Raw genomic sequence first — 17,592 nt, 5'->3', positions numbered from 1 at the left:
CTACCCCCAAACCCCCCACGTTGCATCTCCACTTCCTCATATCAGGGAGATCATATGATAGTTGTCTTTCTCCGATTGACTTAAGAGTAATATGTTGGGGGGTTTGGATTGCACATACAGTCACCTCACCTGTAGTAACCCTTTCCGGGTTTTCTGTTTCTTCCTGAATCAGTTTGGGTACCTTGTTTCCAGCAATTTGTGAGTTTCATTTAGATTATCTAATTAGTTGGTGTACAACTGTTCATAATATTCTCTTCTAATCCTTTAAAAAAATTTTGCGAGGGCAGTAGTTCATGCCTTCCCATTTAAAAATTATTTGTTTGTTTGTTTATTTATTAGTGCTCTCTAGCCCCATATGGGACTTGAACTCATGGAACTGAGATTAAGAGTTGCATACTGTATGGACTGAGCCAGCCAGTTGCCCCTGCCCCATTTTCATTCTGATTTTAGTTATTTTTTTTTTCTCTTTTCCGGTTCCCTGTTTAATGTCATGTCAGCATTCCTCAGATGCCTTTCTAAACCCATTGTTATAAAGGTAAAATTAAAAAAAATCTTTGTCATAGTAGGGACTAAATCTGTCTTGTCACATGTTGTAACTACCAAACCCGGCATGTAAATATTCTCGGTAAATATTTCCTGAATTAGTTCTTGCTGGTGTAGAGCACGGAAGGGACTAGAAAGGGCCTTGCTCAAGCCCTAACAAAAGACAGGCTGCTACTCTTGAGTCTTCTCTTGCCTGGGCTGATGTCCCCACACTGTATCTTCTGCATGACCTTGGTAGAGCTCAGACACGGGGCTGACCACAACCCTCCCCTGGCTAAATCCCTCAGCAGCTCCCCAGTGTCCTTTCGATGAAGGTCACCCTTCTTGGCTCAGTGTGGGAGGCCCTGAATAGACTGCCCCTCCCACCTCATCTTCCACTACCCACCCCATCTCCCGCCCCAGCTGTCCTACACTTGGCATGTCCCTCAGGTGTCCTGCTCTGTCTGACCTCTGACACCTGCTTCCCCTGTAGGTCTCCATTCAGTAGCCATTCTCCCTGGAGACCTGGGGGGCTGCCCTCTGCATCCCCACAGTCTGCACGTGGACGGTCCTCCAGAATGTGGACTATGATCCCGCATCGGCTGGGGGCTTATGCGGGGAGTGGTATGTTGTTAGCTGCCCTCTGTCTCCAGCTTTCTGCACATTACTTGGCACCTGTTTTCAAAGATAGGTTTTGTTCTTTTTCAGATGTGGTGAGGCCAACAGATCAGGAGGCAATGGCCATTGAAAAGACAGATTGCTGGGGCATCTGGGTCGGCATCTGGTGTCCGACTTTTGGTTTTGGCTCAGGTCATGATCTCAGGGTAGAGGGATCAAGTCCTGCCTTGGGCTCCCTGCTCAATGTGGAGTCTGCTTGAGACTCTCTCTCTCCCTTTGCCCCTCCCCCGTTCATGCACACATGCGCTCTCTCTCTCTCTCTCTCAAAATAAATCATTAAAAAGAAAAAAAATTGCTATTCACAGATCTCAAGAGTAGGGGGCACACCCTGCCACACTGGGCTGCAGGGGGAAGCACGAGAGTTGGTCAGGAGGCAGAGGGAGTGAGGAAAAAGGTGGGTAAGAGCCTGTACTCCAGTTTCCGTGCGAGGGAATGGGTGAGGCAGCCCCTGCAGGCTCACTGGCTGGTTTGCATGATTCCAGCGGGCTCTGGGGCGTAGGGGCTGTGTCTTAGTTGTCTGGCACCAGGCTCTGGGGTGATCAGGGCAGGGGACAGTGTCCCTGAGTGTGAGAGCCAGAAAGGAGGGGGCTCTGGTGTGGGCTCTGGATCGGCTCGTTTGCAGATGGGAGGTTTGCTTGGGAGGCATTTATGATCTCTAGGAATCTGCTCACCTTGGGACGGGCAGTCCTTCCATGATCAGGGAGGTCCCGGCTTTTGAAACATCATAAAAAAGACATGCTTGGAACACAGAGGATTTTTAGGGCAGTAAAGTACCCTGATGCCATAAAGATGGATGCGTCTCATTATACGTTTGTACAAACGCATGGAACACAGGGCCCCAGAGTGGACCCTGATATAAACTATGGACTTTGGATGATAGCGACGTGCTGTCCGGGGCTCCAGGGCGGGATGGATTGATAAGAAGACTGTCCATGCGTGGGGCAAAGGGTATGTGGGAAATCTCTGCACCTTCCCCTCGGTATCACAGCGAAAATTAAGCTGCTCTTTAAAAAAAAATGTCTTTTCTTTTTTTAAAAGACTTTATTTATTTGACAGAGAGAGAGATCACAATTAGGCAGAGAGGCAGGCAGAGAGAAAGGAAGGGAAGCAGGCTCCCTGCCGAGCAGAGAGCCCGATGTGGGGCTCGATCCCAGCACCCCGGGATCCTGACCTGAGCCGAAGGCAGAGGCCTTAACCCACTGAGCCACCCAGGCGCCCCTTAAAAAGAGTCTTAATAAAGAACAGAAATGAAAAAAGAATCAGTATGAAATTATGAATAACAATTATCTGAGGCTAGAGCCGCCCTGCCCACTAAGGTAGCCGCTAGCCGCCCCACCGGGCTGTTCGAACGACTCTTGAAACGCCCTGTGAACCTATAGCCAAGTTCTATTATGCCAAAAAAGGGGGCGCATATCTCATGAGTTGTTCTTATTTGATTATATGTGGAAATGATAATATTTTTATAGATAGGATTAAATAAAATACAGTATTAAAATTTTTTTGAAGACATGCTTTTCTTTAAAAAAATAAAGATTTGGGGTGCCTGGGTGGCTCCTTCGGCTCAGGTCATGATCTTAGGGTCTTGGGATCGAGCTCTGCATCGGGCTCTCTGCTCAGTGGGGAGTCTGCTTCCTCCTCTCTCTGCCTGCCTCTCTGCCTACTTGTGATCTCTGTCAAATATATAAATAAAATCTTTTTTAAAAATTAAAAAAAATAAAAAAATAAAGATTTTATTTATTTATTTATTTATTAGGGAGCATGCGCAGGGTGGGGAGTTGCGGAGGGATAGGGAGACGAGGGCTCCCAGGTGAGCAGGGAGCCCAATGCAGGACTCGATCCCAGGACTCTGGGATCGTGACCCCAGCTGAAGGCAGCCGCTTAATCGACCGGCTCAGAGCCGAGCTTCGAACCCGCCGCCGCTTACTTGGGCAGACAATGTAACCTCTTGTGCTTTAGTTGACTGAGTTTTTCCCAGTGAAATGGGGACGAATGTTAATCCTACAGAGTTGTGATCCTCTCCGGCCAGTCTCTTTGGAGGAGCCCAGGCCATCCCCAGCGTCTTCCCGTCACACCAGGACTATACCCGTGATCCTAATCTCGAAGCATCTTGCTTCACATTTGCCGCGTGTCTTGTGTGCTCTACCCTGGGACCGTCTGTCTCCTTCACTGGTTCCCCTGGCACCCAGCCCGGTGCCTGGCATACAGTCGGCACTCGCTAAGTGTTCGCTGAATGAACAAGGTAACGAATCGCCCCCAGCACATGTTTGGTAAGGATCGGTGACATCACTGTCATCTTCCGTGGCTGGGACACATCGGCCATCACCCCGGGGCCTAGCAAATGGCCGGCATGGGAGAGGCGCCCAGGAAACCTGTGTAGAAGGGGTGACTAGAGCTCAGCAACTTCACAGAGGGTCTCCTGGAGGGCCCCATGGGCACGTCACCTCAGAGCCCACTGCCCTTCCTCCCCACAACAGCCCTGCCTGTGCCCCAGCCTGGCAGGCCTGGTAGGAGGCCCCCTTCCTAGCTGGGGCAGTCCAGCTGGCCTGTCCCCCACACGTCCTGTGAGAGCAGGGGAAGCACCAGGACTGAGGCCAAGGCTGCATGCAACCAGGGCCAGTGGCCCAAGTCCCTCTGGACGGCCTGGCCCCCACCTAGACAGACAGTCACTGCAGCTACCCCATGGAACACAGAGACCACTGGTCAGCCCGCGGAGGGAAGCCCCCAAAGCCAGCTTTCTAGGAGGTGTCAAGGTCAGCCACATCAGGAGCACAGTGAAAGGGGTCACACAGGGACAGTCTATAAATTAAGTCGCTGAAAGTCAGGCCAGAGGCTTGCAAGGCATCCTAGAAAAACCTTTTTTCCTCCCTTCCTCCAGTTGCCTGGTAACCACTGTGCATCTGGGCCAGAGCAGGAGGCAGCTAGGCACAACGGGAGTCCAGGCCCCCAGAAGGGTTGGTGTGCTCCTCCTGACATGCGCAACAAGGAGGCGTAGGGGGAGGGCCCCTAGCTGCTGCTTTCCCAGCCCACCTGAGCAGGGAGCTGGGGACACCAGAGGTTCAGGAGAGCTGTCCACAGCACTGGGAAGGGGGGGGGAATCTAATGTGCAGCAGCAACTTCAGAAGGACCCCCACTTCAGCTGGTGGCACTTCCCCAGGGCCCCTGTGCCTTTCTGATGACTCTCAGAGCCTCCCTGACCCTCTGTCTCTTCCTCTGCAAAGCTGTCCAACACTGAACACCTGGGAGGGTTCTCCAGCAGAGAAATGAGAGTTAGCCAGGCCCCCAGAGGAACTCACTCCAAAGGGAGCACCTGCGCCCGTGTGCCTCAGACAGTCTCCTCCGCGTTAAGACTGCGGGTGGGACAAACCGTGCGGGGGAGGGAGGGGTGGTGGGCTAGTTCGCGGGGGATCTCGGCCAAGTCGGGGTCACACCACGTCTTGGCGGCTGCCGCTGGCGGGACGAGCAGGTGCAGTAGACTGGAGCAGAGAAGCTAGCCGGCCCGCCACGCCGCGTCCCTACGCCCCCAGCCACGCGGAGCCGCGTCCCGCCCCCCTCCCCCACCCAGAGCAGGAGGTCGAGGAACTGCAGTCTCACGGGCCCTGGGGGCAGCCACAGCCACTGCCTTGGGACTGCTAGGCGCGGGGCCCCACTGTGGCTCACCCGCCAGAGCGGGGCGGGGCATGGCTCATAAGCTCCACCCCACGCCTAGGCCCCGCCCCGCGCCAAAGCTCCGCCCCCAAAGCAATTCGCTACCATCCAGGGGAGCCCCCCTGAAGGGTCCCTGCCAAGGGGCTCCCGTGGGCTGGGGGTGGGGGACGGGGAGATGAGAAATGGGTACGACAGTGATAAATTCCTGGGGTGGTCTCCAGTTAAGGATGCGGGGGATTAAAAACTTAAAAGTTTCAAGCGATCAGCTGCGAGGTCTCTGCAGAGGCCCCCTCCCGCGGCAACCGCCCACTCCCACCGGCGGCACCTCTGACCGGGTGAGCCATGCAGAGCCAGGGCAAGGCAAAAGAGGCCTTCTGCATGGGTTTTTGCTTTGCTTCGTGTCGCCGTGGTTACCTGGGAATCCGGGCATTTCTTCCCAAACTAGAGCATGTCTTTGTTCTGGTGGTTGTTAATAACATTTTCCCCAGATAATATTCGAGAAAATTCATATACCGCTGGAAGGGAAGGTCGCAGGGGCGCCTGGCTGGCTCCGTCAGCTAAGCGTCTGACTTTTGATTTCAGCTCTGGTCACCATCTCAGGGTCTTGGAATCAGCTCCAACTGGCCAGGGCTCTGGGCTCAGCCCGGAATCTGCTTGGGGAGTCTTTCTCCCTCTCTCTCTGCCCCTCTCCCTGCTGAGCGTGTGCCTGCTCTCTCTCACATAAATAAAACTTTAAAACAGATCAAATAAAATCTTTAAAAAGAGAAAGCGTAAGGTTCATGGGCTTACTATACTCGTAGTACCGAACCCCTGTTCTTCCCTCCCAGCCCATGGCAATGGCGGATTTTATTTTCTGCTTCTATGGATTTTCCTGCTCTCAAAACCAGGGCATTTCTGCAGAACTGTAAGGCTCCCCATTGTGGGGAAGGAGAAAAAAGTGGGGTGAAGTCAGGGCCCCATGGGAACAGGTGGCTTGGGAGCAGGGAACAAGGCAGAGGCTCTAGGCAGCCTGAGGCCAGTCTGTGGGAAGCCGAGGTACGCCCTGGGGTCCAGCAGGAGAGGGAATGCGAGGAGAAGAAAGGGTCCCTTGGGGGAGAAAGCAGGGGCTGGCTGAGATGGGGGAGGAAGTCACGGGGGCTCCGGAGGCAGCCAGCCTGCAAGGGGCCTGGGCAGGCTGTGTCTGTCCATCTGTGTGGTCCAGCCTCCAGCCCCCAAGGGAGCCAACCCTTGTCTGTCTCACATCCTCATAGTTGAGAAAGGCAGTGTTTCCTGCCAGCTCTTTGAAGTAGGTCCTCGTGTCCCCAGGTATCTACAGCCAACTCCCTCCAGGCGCACCCTGACATGGGAGAGAGGAGCTAGGAAGAGAAACTGGGAGAAACCCAAGGTGGAGGCGGAGGCTGAGTGAGAGAGGAGGAGGGGGGCCGGGGGGGGGGTGGAGGGCCTTTGGCAGCAGGGTGGGGCTCCCGTCTATAAAGGCTGATACCCAATAGCCTGCCAGGCAGGAGAGCGTGGAGACACTCCTGCAGGCACAGCTCCTGGGTCCCTGCAGGTGTTGGTGAGTCTCGACCCCTCTCCGCACCCTGGGGCCCCCCCCCCCATCTTGGCTGAGACCAGCGCAGGGGCCCTACCAGCACTCCTGGTCCCTCCCCTGTGCAGAGGGCCCTGGGGGTCGGACTTGAGATGGGGGTGCTCCCAGGGCCCGCTGCTGTCCATCTTGGGTCCTCATTACCCCTACCTCTCCCCTTACTCCTCAACACAGCCGAGGAGGAAGCCCAGTCTGCACCATGAACCCGCGGCTCCTGCTCTGCCTCGTGGCCAGCTTGGTGGGTGCCTGGTCTACCATCCACGCTCAAGGTAATGTCTTGGGCCATGCCCACCCTGCCTCCTGGGAAGCCCTCCTCTCCCTACCCCTCCTTCCTGCCCTCCCCCCTTTGCCCCTCCCCTCCTCCAGAAGCCTCCCTGTTCCATCTCTGCCCTGAATTCTGCTGGACAACTCCTGCCCCCCAGGGATGTAGGAACTCCTGGCATTTGTGAACCTCCCCAGGGCATGCAGGCCCCCCAGCCCCTCCTTCCAGAGCCCCTGTGATGCATCCAAAGGGGTTCGTGACCCAAGGCCTCCCTGCCGGGACTCTAGCTAGCCCAGGGACTGTGAGGAGCAGGGGTGGCATAGCCAGGGGCACACTGCAGCGATGGGACCCTACAGGAGTGAGTGTCCCCCTTCCCCCACAGGCTACCTGTGCAGTCTGGCTGAGAGTTACTACTCAGTCTTCATGAGCCTCAGTTTCCTCATCTGCAAAGTGGGGCTCTGAATTCCCGCTGCAGAGACAGGACACCAGAATCCAATGGGCTGATGTTTGCAAAATTCTTCAGTGCCCGGTGGCAACACAGCCAGCCATTACTGCTATTAATGGGGAGTCCCTTCCCATTGCTCCCCCTATTAGGCATCTGAGGGTTTGGTACATACAGTGTCCACCAAGAGCCCGGCCACTGTGTCCTGCGTCCCTAGGACATAGGACAGGGCCCCAGGGGAGGCAGCTGAGCCCCAGTAACTGGCTAAGCAGGGACCCTGGCTTGGTCAAAGCCCCAGAGCCACCCCCACCCTCCCTGCCCGCCCTGCCCCGCCTGCCCCTCACTGGGCCTGAGAGGCCCTAGCCCTGCTTCCAGGAGACCTTACCTTTGCCCAGGTTGGGGCTGGGCTTCGTTCTCCTTGTCCTGCTATCAGAGGCCCATCCTGGGGCCCTTTGATTTTGGGGACAGAATGGCCCCCGGCTTGCCTGGTACTCCAAGCCAGGGTCCTTCCAGCACCCCTGCCCGTTGCCCTCTGGGGCCACGGTTTGGAGATGCGGGAGACCACTCAAGTCCTCCTCCCCCATCCCAACTACTGCACGTGGCCAGAACCCAGGTGTGGCACCTGGAGGCGGGGGTCAGCGGAGGGATGGATCCCACAGGGCTTTGAAGGCCTCTCCTTGTCCGTCTCATCAGGTCCCCCTGCTCATCCTCCCCGGCCCTGCAGGCACCAGCACCTCCTCTCCCAAGCCCGCCCTGCTCTGGGTCCCTGCTCCTCCACCTCCCAGCACAACTGACCTCTGGGCTCCCCCTGTCCCCAGGCTGGGAGATCCCCATGTCCAATTCCGCTCTGCACACATCCGGCACCTAGTAGGAACTCGAGATGCCTTTTTTTCAACCTACCAGTAAACGAACAGAGACGTCCTGGTTTCTGGCCCGCTGAATGAGTGGTCACTCTGATGGGGACAGAGGCAGAGGCATTTGAGAGAGCTCTAGGCGGGAGGGCCAGCCTGGAGCAGGAGCTGGGACATCAGAAGCAGCTGGCCAGACCCTTCGTTTTAGAAGGGACTGGGCTGGGCATGGGGGCCCCTGGCCCCCCCTTGGAGCATACCATTTGCACCCCTTGCCCTCTACCCCAGAGCAGGAGTAGAGACAGCTTTGATCCCTTACCCATTGTGTGGTCCTGGGCCCATCCCAGCCCTGGACTGTGGACCCCCTCCAACTCCTACCAACTCCCCATATCAGGGGTCAAAGGTGAGCCGAGCCAGCCTCCTTATCACCGGGGCTGGGAGGGCTGTGGTCTGTTTCGGGGTGCGTGCGTCTGGGGCAGTGCTTGCCCAGTGTGCGTGCGCACAGCGACCTGAGCCTCCGGCCGTGTTTGCAGGTGTCTCAGAGGACTGCTGCCTGCACTACAACCGCTGCGTGCGGCCCCAACGGCTCCAGCTTGCCCAGGGCTACCGGCGCCAGGAAGTGAGCGGGAGCTGCAACCTGCCTGCCGTGATGTGCGTGGGCTCACAGGAGGCTGGGGCGGCGGGGGGGCGGTGCTCATTCACAACTTTGCTCCCTGCTCCCACCCTAACCTGGGGACCCGCTTTCCCACCCCCACAGATTCTTATTACCGAAAAACAAGGTGCTGTGTGCGAACCCGAGGGACACCTGGGTGCAGAAGATGACAGACTTCCTGGATGCTGGGAACAAGACCTTCCCAAAACACCTCCAGAGACACTTTCACGGTGCGTGAAACCCAAGCCTAGCATCTGGGGCCTCCCCCTCCCTGCTGTGGGCCCCTGGCTTCTGAACCCCCAAAGGAGGGGATCAAAGTCCAGCATGCTGACAGCTGTCACCACCCCAAAGAGGGCAGATTGCTGGTGAGTGGAGACTGAGTGAATGAACAACTCTTTCAGCCCAGACTTTTCCATTGCTAGAGATGGCAAACTCAAGCAAATGGGAAGCTCATCAGCTCAAGTGACTAGCCAACAGTTTCAGGCTCGGCTGGATCCAGGTGCTCAGAGAGCACTGACGGAACTCTTATCTATTCCTTTCTCTCTGGTACAGGCCCCCCCTTTAGATGTAGGAAGACAGGCCCTGGGAACTCCAAACTCCCACCAGCCAAGTTTAGGAGGCCCGGCAGAATCAATAAGAGGGAAACTTCCTTCCGAACAAAAGCTAATGCAGGTAAGGATTCTGATGATGTGGCTGTCTATCCACCCATCACCACTGCCACAGGATGAGGGCTCCTGAGCAGCAGATTGGGTGAGGGGACTCCCTTCCTGGACCAAGGAGGCTGGCCCTGTGTCAGCCCTGCAGGCTGACACTCAGGTGGCCATTTACTGCCCTAACCCAGCCTAGGGGGCTTCAGCAAGTACTGCAAGGAAATGACCAAGGGCGGCAGGGCCCCCAGCTCCACTCCAGTCCCGGTCACCTGCCGGCCTCTCCAATCCCCCCTGCAGGACCATGAGCCCGAGCATCTCCAGGATTAGCCCAGCACGAGATGGGCTGGACCTTTCTTCACCACAACGGCCCCCTGCGGCTCCGGGTGCCCCAGCCTCCCTGTCATTTGGGCCGAATCTCTGTGCCTGTGCCTGAGCCTGCGGCTGGCTACCTCCTATCGCCCCTGCCACATCCTGCTCCTCAGGCAGCTGGAAGGAGGGGGCTGACCTTATTTCGAGCCCCCTTGCCTGCTCCAGGAGCCAGAGTCAGCGCTAAGCAGTGGGTTTGTAGAGGATGGTTGGAATACCTCGCCTACCAGAGCCTCTTGCCACCCGTCCTGGGCCACGCCTGCCTGGGTCCCTCTGAGTCCTTGCAAAGCACCCATCCCTGGATGCTTCTCCCAGACCGTGCTTTTCTACAGTTTTTAAATAAACCTTTGACAGAATGCCGTTCCTGTCGGTCACGTTTCATTATAGGCTGTGCATCGCGGCCCCCGCCTGTGTGGAATCCCACGTGACTGTCCCACCCCCAGATCTGTGCTGGCAGTCCTCACGGCGGACGGCTCCTGGGGGACATGCTGGCTGCAGGCTCGGGTGCGAGTCCAGCTGGTGACCTTGGGCAAACCACTCGTTCTCTTGGCACCTCTTTCCTCGCCTCTAAAACGGGGCTCACTGTGCTTGTTCTGCTCAGATCCCTGGGCTCAGATCCCCAGCTAATGCGGAGGAGTCCTCTGCAAGCTCTGACAGGGGTCCAGAGAAGCTCCTCGTAGGCCAAGGGGACCAAAACCGGGCCAAGAATACAGCCCAGGCATCAGTGACCATCCTGCAGGGAGAGGTAGGGCCATACTCTGGTCACTCGGCCAGACTCAAGCCATCCAACTGCCCTGTCCTCTGGCAGTGTGTTTCCAGCATGACAGAGAACATTCCAGATGAAAACCAAATGCTCCCTCTCTAGAGGACAAGAGGCAGTTTGTGGGCCAGTGGGTTGCACCCAGGCCCCACTAGGCTATGGAGGCAACTCGGGCAGATTTTACAAACTCGGTGAGCCTTGGTCCCCCCTTGTCTCATAGAATGGGTGAGATCACTGCTTTTCTCAGACAAGTCAACAGGGACTAAATGCATTACTCCCCGGGGGGGGGGGGCTGCCTGCCTGGCGGTCAGGACCCTGGGGTCGTGAGCTCCAGCCCCACATTGGGTATAGCAATAGCTAAAAAAATAAATAAGTAAACTTTAAAAAAAGAATGTACTGTCTGCGACAGGCATGGCATACACTCACATTGACCACGCGTCCACGGTCTCCTGGTACGGAGCTGGGCCATCATGGTGCGTAGATGTGGCCCGCCCGGGGAACCAGGCATGATGGCCCGGTTGGTGACGGCAGAGAGGCGGGCCCAGATGCCCCATTTTGAACCCTGGCTTTGCTACCTGCCACTTAGGGTCACCTTCTGCTCTGTAGCCTGTTTTCCGATCTGTAAACTGGGGATGAGCCCAACAGTGTCTATTCCAGGCAGTTCCAAGGACAACGACATGGGTCAATGCTGGAGATTACTTAGAACGGGGCCCGGCACGTCGCACATGGTCAGGAAGCGTGAGCCGTTGTCATCTGGACCGGTGAACCCCACCAGGGCTTCCAGTGGTGGCCACCGGCAGCCTGGCTTTGTGTCAGTCATGAGTCTGAAGTTCACCCTGGGACTCTTGTCTCCCAACCCCGGGGCGGAAGGTAGCTTTCACCTATGTCTCACCTGCACGCTTTCTCCTCCAAGCCCCGGGCTGAAGTCTATCCTACCCTCCGGGACCTCCTGCTCCCTGACCTGTGAGCCTGACCTGGCCTTGCTGAGCACAGCATCTCCTGACTTCCAGAACATGGCAGAGAGGCAGACTTAACCCAAAATAACTTTATTGTCATCTCTGCTTCTGCTATAATAGCGGCCTGGAACCCTAGCCCACCCCACCGGGGGCTTGAGCCTGGCTGTGAGTCACCAACTCTGGCTGGGGCCCCACAGGCTCTTTGGCTCGGAGAGTCAAGCCCCAGGCCCACACCAGCCGTCCGTTCCCATGTCCCACCGCCTCCCAGGGGTGACCCACGGTGCAGTGCAGCAGCATAAGCCTGAGATCGACCAGCTATAGAGAATCACAGGCCCCTCCTTGACCCTGGTTGTTGGAGGAGGACGGTGCATGCCATGGCTTCCAGCTGGCTTCCGGGGAGGACAGACTGTTGGGGGTCCCCCTGGGCAGAGGCTGGGTTCGCCTGAGGTCAGAGAATTGCATTTTACTCTTCCTGAGTTTTGGGGTTCCACCTGGTCAGTGATCCTATTGCTGGTGGGATCAGTAGCCCCCAAGGCCAAGGCTTCACTGGGGTCACCAGGGTCTCTCTGCGGTGTGTGGTGAGCTGAGTGACATCAGTTTCCCCCAAATCCTGCCAGAAGAGGCAAGGACGGGGCAGTGCCCACGCAGGGAGTCCAGAGATGGGGGCTGCGGGAGGGGCCTGGGGTCAGGCAGGAGAGGCGGGCTCCTCTGGACTACAGCAGCCGCAGGTGCACCTTCAGCCGCAAGGCCCCGCCCCCTGGCGTCAGCAGCCCCTCCGGCCAGGGGCTCCAGGGCCCTGCCACGCTTACTACCTCCAGCTGGTAGGTACCAGGCCCAGGCCTCCGACGCCCCAGCTGCAGGGAGCTGAGGCCCGGGAGGTGATGCATGCGGAAGAACCCTGGTCCGTTGCCACGGGCAATGACATAGCGGACCCGTCCCCCCAGGCTCTCCAGAGCTGGCCGCAGCTCCAGGATGTGCTCAGCCCGGCCCAGGCGGGAAAGGTTCAGGCCCAAGGTCAGCGGGGCTTCCGAGTCGAGGCTGGCCAGGCTCACCTGTGGACAAAGACCAGGCAGGTGCTTGTCAGAGGCGGGAAGAATCAGAATGCAGTGGGTAGGGGCCACAGAGAGGAGCTGCCTGAGAGCTTTCCGGTTCCCCGGGGTAGGGGTGGTTGCTACGCTTCCTGCATCTGGGCTCTTTGAGAGCCCCCTGTGTGCAGATGACAAACCCCTCTTTATGTGAGCTGCTCTGAGTGCGCTCCTGGTCCTGGCAGTCGGACAGGGCCCTGAATAAGCCAGCGGCCTCACTGGCAGGCTAACCCGGGCTGGGTGACGCAGCCAGGCCTAAAGGAGGTGATCTGTGTTTTCTTCCTCTTGGCTCTGGGCACTGCTGTGTTTGTTCCTCCTCATTTACATGTTGAGGGGTGCTTTGTGGTTGTGTTAATGCTAGTCCTGTTTCCCTGCCCTTCTGGTCTGCAGACTTGAGCACCCGCCCCCAACCCGTCTTGCTCAGACATGTGCTCTTGCTGACACCTGCTGGCTGTCTTTGGTATTGCCGGCAAAGCCCAGGGAGGGGGCCTGGGGGCAGGGCAAGAGGTGGGGGGCAGCCCCCCCAACCCAGATCCGTGGGTGCCCATCCCAGGAGCCCCAACAACCTGCACTCACTCTTACAGACGCAGGGCCCTACCCTTGTGAAGCTTATGGAAAACAATGGCAACAATAGGAAAGGGATAGAAGCGAGGGGGAAATAGGGCAAAGTAATGCATATTTGGTTAAATCTAATACTGAAAGCCCCTCAGACCCAACATTCCTATCTCACTTCTGCCTTCCTTCTCCCCACCTGGTGACCGCCGTAGGTGCTGCGCCGTGGCCGGTCATGAGGGGGGAGGCCATGGACCTTGCACTCATAGCAGGCTTCAGATGAGAGCAGCTCCTCCTCGTCTGGGGTCTCCTGGGGTCCAGGGCTGAAGCCCAGGCCAGAGACACAGTGCCTGGGCCAGGACAAGGGGGTGATGGGTCTTCAGGGGAAGGCTGTGGGGTTCTGCCCCCGCCACCCCCTCCAGCTCCCACTCTCCATTCGGAGCCATGTTGCTCGTGGGGACGGGTGCTGGTGTGTCAATGTGCAGGAGTGCCTCGTGTGTGTGCCTACACATGCGCATGTGTGCGTACATCCCTTGGCTCCCCGCGGGCAGAGATGTGGACCTGCAGGCACCCCATAACGCTGGTGTGTATTATGTGTGCACATGTGCACGCTAAGATCTACGAATGCATAAGGGTGACCACGGTGCTGGCATAGGTGTGAGTCGTGCACATGCTCAAGGGCACTACAGGGAAGTGTGCACCTACAGGTGTTTATGTGCAAATACGCAGGTGCACCACGCAGGCAACTACACCAGAGTGGGGTGTGAGCTCGCGTCTGCACAGGCAACTGCACCAGACTGGGGTGTGAGCTCGCGTGTGCACGCATACATGTGCGCACAGATGCTCTTGTGGGGTTGGGGAACCTCGGCCCACCCCCCTCCAGCCCCTCACCCTTGCCCAGCCCGGAAGTAGCCTTGGGGACAGCCGCACAAGAAGCCTCCAGGGGTGTTGGTGCAGCTGTAGCTACAGGGCCCGCCTGCACACTCATCTATGTCCTGGCAGCCCCCCAGGGCCTGGTCAAAGTCAAAGCCAGAGGGGCAGACGCAGCGGAAGCCGCCCAGTGTGTTGTGGCAGGAGGCACTGCCGCAGGCCGCAGGGGACAGCATGCACTCATTTTCGTCTGTGAGTGGGGAAAGCAAGAGAGAGAACATGGGGGGCGGGGGGCTCTTTGCACCCCCAGAGCCCCTGCCCACGGCACTGCCAGTCCCCGCGCAGTTAATTCAGGCCCCTCCTCCCTCAAAGCCCTGGGTCAGCGTCACCCTTCATCAGGCTCTGCGTAGGCCCTGGGCTAGGTCTGCCTCACCCCTACACTCCTCAGCTGCCCCAGCCCTGTAGTCCTTCAAAGCAGTTCTCAAAATTTCCCAGAAATCCCAAATCGTGGAACAATCTAGAATGAGGTTTCGTACATGGCACTCCTGACACTGGGGACCGGATCATTCCCTATGGTGGGGGCTGTCCTGTGCACCACTCGACACTGAGCAGCACCCACGGCCTTCACGCACGAGATGCCAGGGGGGCCCACCTCTCAGTCGTGATGAGTGGAAGGTCTCTAAGACATTTCCAAATGTCCCCAAGGGCGCAGAACCAGTCCCAGTTGGGAACCACTGGCCTAATTACTCCTGGTCCCCTCCACTAGAGAGCCAGAGCCAGAGAGCAGGGATGGAGTCTGCTACTTGGCCCACTTCTGTATCCCAGGACCTGAGGCAAGGTGGGTCCCGGGCACACCACAGCGGGAGGAGTGAGAGAATGCGTGCTCAGAGGGGGAGGCGGGCCAACCGGGAGGGACTGGCAGCGGAGGGGAAGGTCTGCGCAGTCCCCAGGGGCCAACCACTACCGGGCAGGACAAAGATGGAGAATGTAGCCCAGAACCCACCATCGGGGGCAGGAGGAGAACCAGAGAGAAGGCAGTGTCAGAGAGGTGGCGGGAGGGCAGGGACAGCTGCATCAGAGAGGCTGAGGGAGGAGAGTGTCCAGGAGGTGCAGACAACCGTGCCCAGAGCAGGGGAGCTGGAGGGGCCTCCAGAGAGCAGACTGGAGAGGGTAGAGAGTGAAAGCCAGACTGTAGGGGAGGAGCGGAGAGAGGTGATAAGGATGAGGCTGTCATGAGGAGGGCTTTGAGCACAAAGAAAAGCATGGGATGGAGAAGGTCGGGGTGCCGAAGGCTAGTCCCCCAGACAGAGGGCCTCTGCAGCAGCTATGGAGAAGATGCAGCACGCACGCTCCTATTCCCTATTGCCACACCGTGGCAGGCATCACTAATCAATCCCAGCACTCTTTCCCAGGGATCACAGGTACTGACTCAGAATCCTTCTCCACTGAGTCCCACCCAGGCCACTACTCCCTAAGAAGTGGACTTGAGCTTTGCCAAGCTTGCTCTGTGGCCCCCGGACTCCCCAGCCTCCCCAGCCATGGAGGTGGGGGCAGTGCCCAACCTCCCAGGCTGGACCATCTGTCCTTTAGGATTGTCCCAGCATCCTGGATGGGGGGTGGCTTATTGTGCTTGTCCCAGCATCCTTGGTTGGGGGGTGGCTCCTGGTTGTCTGCTCTCTCCCAGCCCTGGACACTCACTCACCCACACACTGGCTCCACTGCGAGTGCAGGGTGAAGCCCCGAGGGCAGGCGCAGCGGTAGCCCCCCAGCTCGTTCTGACAGCCGTGCTGGCAGCGGTGGGGCCCGTCACACTCGTTCACATCTGCGAGACATGGACAGGGCCAGATGGTTTGCCTGGAGGCCCTCTGGACCGCAGCCTGGGCCCGCACCCCACCCAAAGCCCAGCTCTACCTTCACAGCCACGGCCCGAGCTGTCCAGGGCGAAGCCTTGGTGGCACTCACAGCGAAAGCTGCCGGGTGTGTTGTGACAGTGCCCACGGGTGCCACACGGGCCAGGCTGAGCCAAGCACTCGTCATTGTCTGCAGGGGACAGAGAACGGGGTGGGGGGGGGGGGGACAGCCTAGCGGTTAGGGGATTCGGGTCAGAGACCACCATGCTGGACCCACTGCCTGATCGACAGTGTGGCTTCAGGGTGAGTCACTGACCCTCTCTGTGCCTCCGTTTCTCATTCTGTGAAGAGATCTGGATCTGTCCCCATCTCCCAGAAGTGCCCCGAATATTCGAGATCACGCACCTATAGGACTTCACTCCACCCCCCTCATCAGCATTGCCTCCAAAGCTATGCGACCCGGGGTGGCTGACTTGCCCTCCATGGGCCACGGGTGGGACCCCAAGGATGGGGTGAGAAGAGACACCGGAGAGCTTGCTCTCTTCTGCCTTGTGAGCACGGGAGAGAAGACAGCTGTCTGCAAGCCGAGAGGAGAGCCCTTACCAGAAACCGACCTTCCCGGCACCCTGACCTTGGACTTCCAGCTTCCAGAGCTGTGAGCAGCCCCGGTCTACTGTTTAAGCTCCGCCCCTCATTGCGGTCTAGGGTGTTTTTGTGACAGCAGCGCAGCAGAGATAAGGCTGGTGATGGTGGTAATGGCCCACGCTGGGGTTTGGGGAATAACACATTTCTGGTGGGGAACCCTGGTTTTGGCTTCCTAGAGTTTGAAGATCCTTGATCCTAGACACTTCCTGCTGGGGATGTGGAATCTCTCTTGGGTGCAAGGGACACAGGGGACATGGCACTTCTAAGCCGGGGGGCCCCTGTATCTGCTCGTGGACACACCCCTATCTGAGCTACCCCTTGAGGGGCCACAGAGACCAGCCCAGGATTCCTGCCAGGACCCACCAGAGAGAAACATCCAGCACTAGGGCAGTTTCTCTCCCTTGCATCCAGCAAAGCAAACCAAGGGCCGGGGACCTTACCTGGTCATGTAAGTTTGATCCTCTAGTTCAGGCATCAGCAAACAGAGGCTGGCCCCCCACAACGTTTTTATAAATGAATTTCACCCGCACATGGCCACACCCATTCATTTGTGATGCACTGTCTGTGGCTGCTTTTGATCTACAAGGGCAAGGCTGAGTGTTTTCTACTAAGGCCATATAGAACACAGAGCTGAAAACATCTCCTATTGGGCCTTTGATAGAAAAAGTGTGGCATGGGGCGCCTGGTTGGCTCAGTGGGTTAAAGCCTCTGCCTTTGGCTCAGGTCATGATCCCAGGGTCCTGGAATCAAGCCCCGCATCGGGCTCTCTGCTAGGCGGGGAGCCTGCTTCCCCCACCTACCCGCCTGCCTTTCTGCTTACTTGTGATCTCTGTCTGTCAAATAAATAAATAAAATCTTAAAAAAAAGAAAATAAAAAGTGTGGCAATCCCTGACCTAGCTAGCCTAAGACCTCCCACGAGGAGTGCAGGCTACACAGGTGTGGGAGAGGAATGGTCTGGAGCCCTCAATCCGTGGGAGAGGAGTCCCACATGAGCTTGCCCGGTGTATGGGCATGTGTGTTGGCCCAGGGGTCCCCGCGTGCGGACCTGCCTAGAGCTCCCCACATACAAACGCCACGTTGGACGTGCTCTTCAGAGACGGGGAAAATAACTGTGCAGAGAACGAGAAACGCATGTTTCCAGTCTCAGAAGGCTCGGCCCCGGGTGGGCGCACGACTCACTCTGGTACCTCCTTCAGCCCCTTGTACAAATGTCCCTTTTGAAG

The 17,592-nt window shown here is 57.8% G+C and overlaps 2 protein-coding genes across 4 annotated transcripts in view; one reads left to right on the top strand and one right to left on the bottom strand.

Moving 5' to 3' along the window:
* The first annotated feature begins 6,328 nt into the window (after positions 1-6,328).
* CCL25 (C-C motif chemokine ligand 25) lies at positions 6,329-10,006 on the top strand. Its single transcript, XM_059165121.1, has 6 exons — positions 6,329-6,400; positions 6,605-6,699; positions 8,516-8,633; positions 8,740-8,864; positions 9,187-9,306; positions 9,582-10,006. Exons 2-6 carry the CDS (start codon positions 6,630-6,632, stop codon positions 9,587-9,589), a joined length of 441 nt encoding a protein of 146 aa, XP_059021104.1. The 5' UTR covers positions 6,329-6,400; positions 6,605-6,629; the 3' UTR covers positions 9,590-10,006.
* A 1,454-nt stretch (positions 10,007-11,460) lies between these two features.
* The window catches only part of FBN3 (fibrillin 3), a 51,628-nt gene continuing 45,496 nt past the window's right edge, over positions 11,461-17,592 (bottom strand). For 2 of the 3 annotated variants that reach the window (XM_059159767.1, XM_059159770.1), the window contains 5 exons: positions 15,785-15,913; positions 15,576-15,695; positions 13,895-14,123; positions 13,203-13,353; positions 11,461-12,418 (listed from right to left, as the gene is read on the bottom strand). In XM_059159767.1, coding sequence (XP_059015750.1) covers positions 12,080-12,418; positions 13,203-13,353; positions 13,895-14,123; positions 15,576-15,695; positions 15,785-15,913 — 968 coding nt within the window. In that variant the 3' untranslated portion in view covers positions 11,461-12,079. The remainder of the gene's footprint in view (positions 12,419-13,202; positions 13,354-13,894; positions 14,124-15,575; positions 15,696-15,784; positions 15,914-17,592) is intronic. The other variant, XM_059159769.1, reaches the window with a different exon arrangement.

Source organism: Mustela lutreola, chromosome 2, assembly GCF_030435805.1.
Source record: "Mustela lutreola isolate mMusLut2 chromosome 2, mMusLut2.pri, whole genome shotgun sequence".
Classification (NCBI taxonomy): Eukaryota; Metazoa; Chordata; class Mammalia; order Carnivora; family Mustelidae; genus Mustela; species Mustela lutreola.
This window is presented reverse-complemented; position numbering and strand designations above follow the sequence as displayed.

Excerpts from the sequence above, each read along its gene's own strand:
- CCL25 (XM_059165121.1), top strand. The coding sequence starts at position 6,630 with ATGAACCCGCGGCTCCTGCTCTGCCTCGTGGCCAGCTTGGTGGGTGCC. Across the intron at positions 6,700-8,515 it reads GTCTACCATCCACGCTCAAG|GTGTCTCAGAGGACTGCTGC; the intron begins GTAATGTCTTGG and ends CCGTGTTTGCAG. Across the intron at positions 8,865-9,186 it reads CCTCCAGAGACACTTTCACG|GCCCCCCCTTTAGATGTAGG; the intron begins GTGCGTGAAACC and ends TCTCTGGTACAG.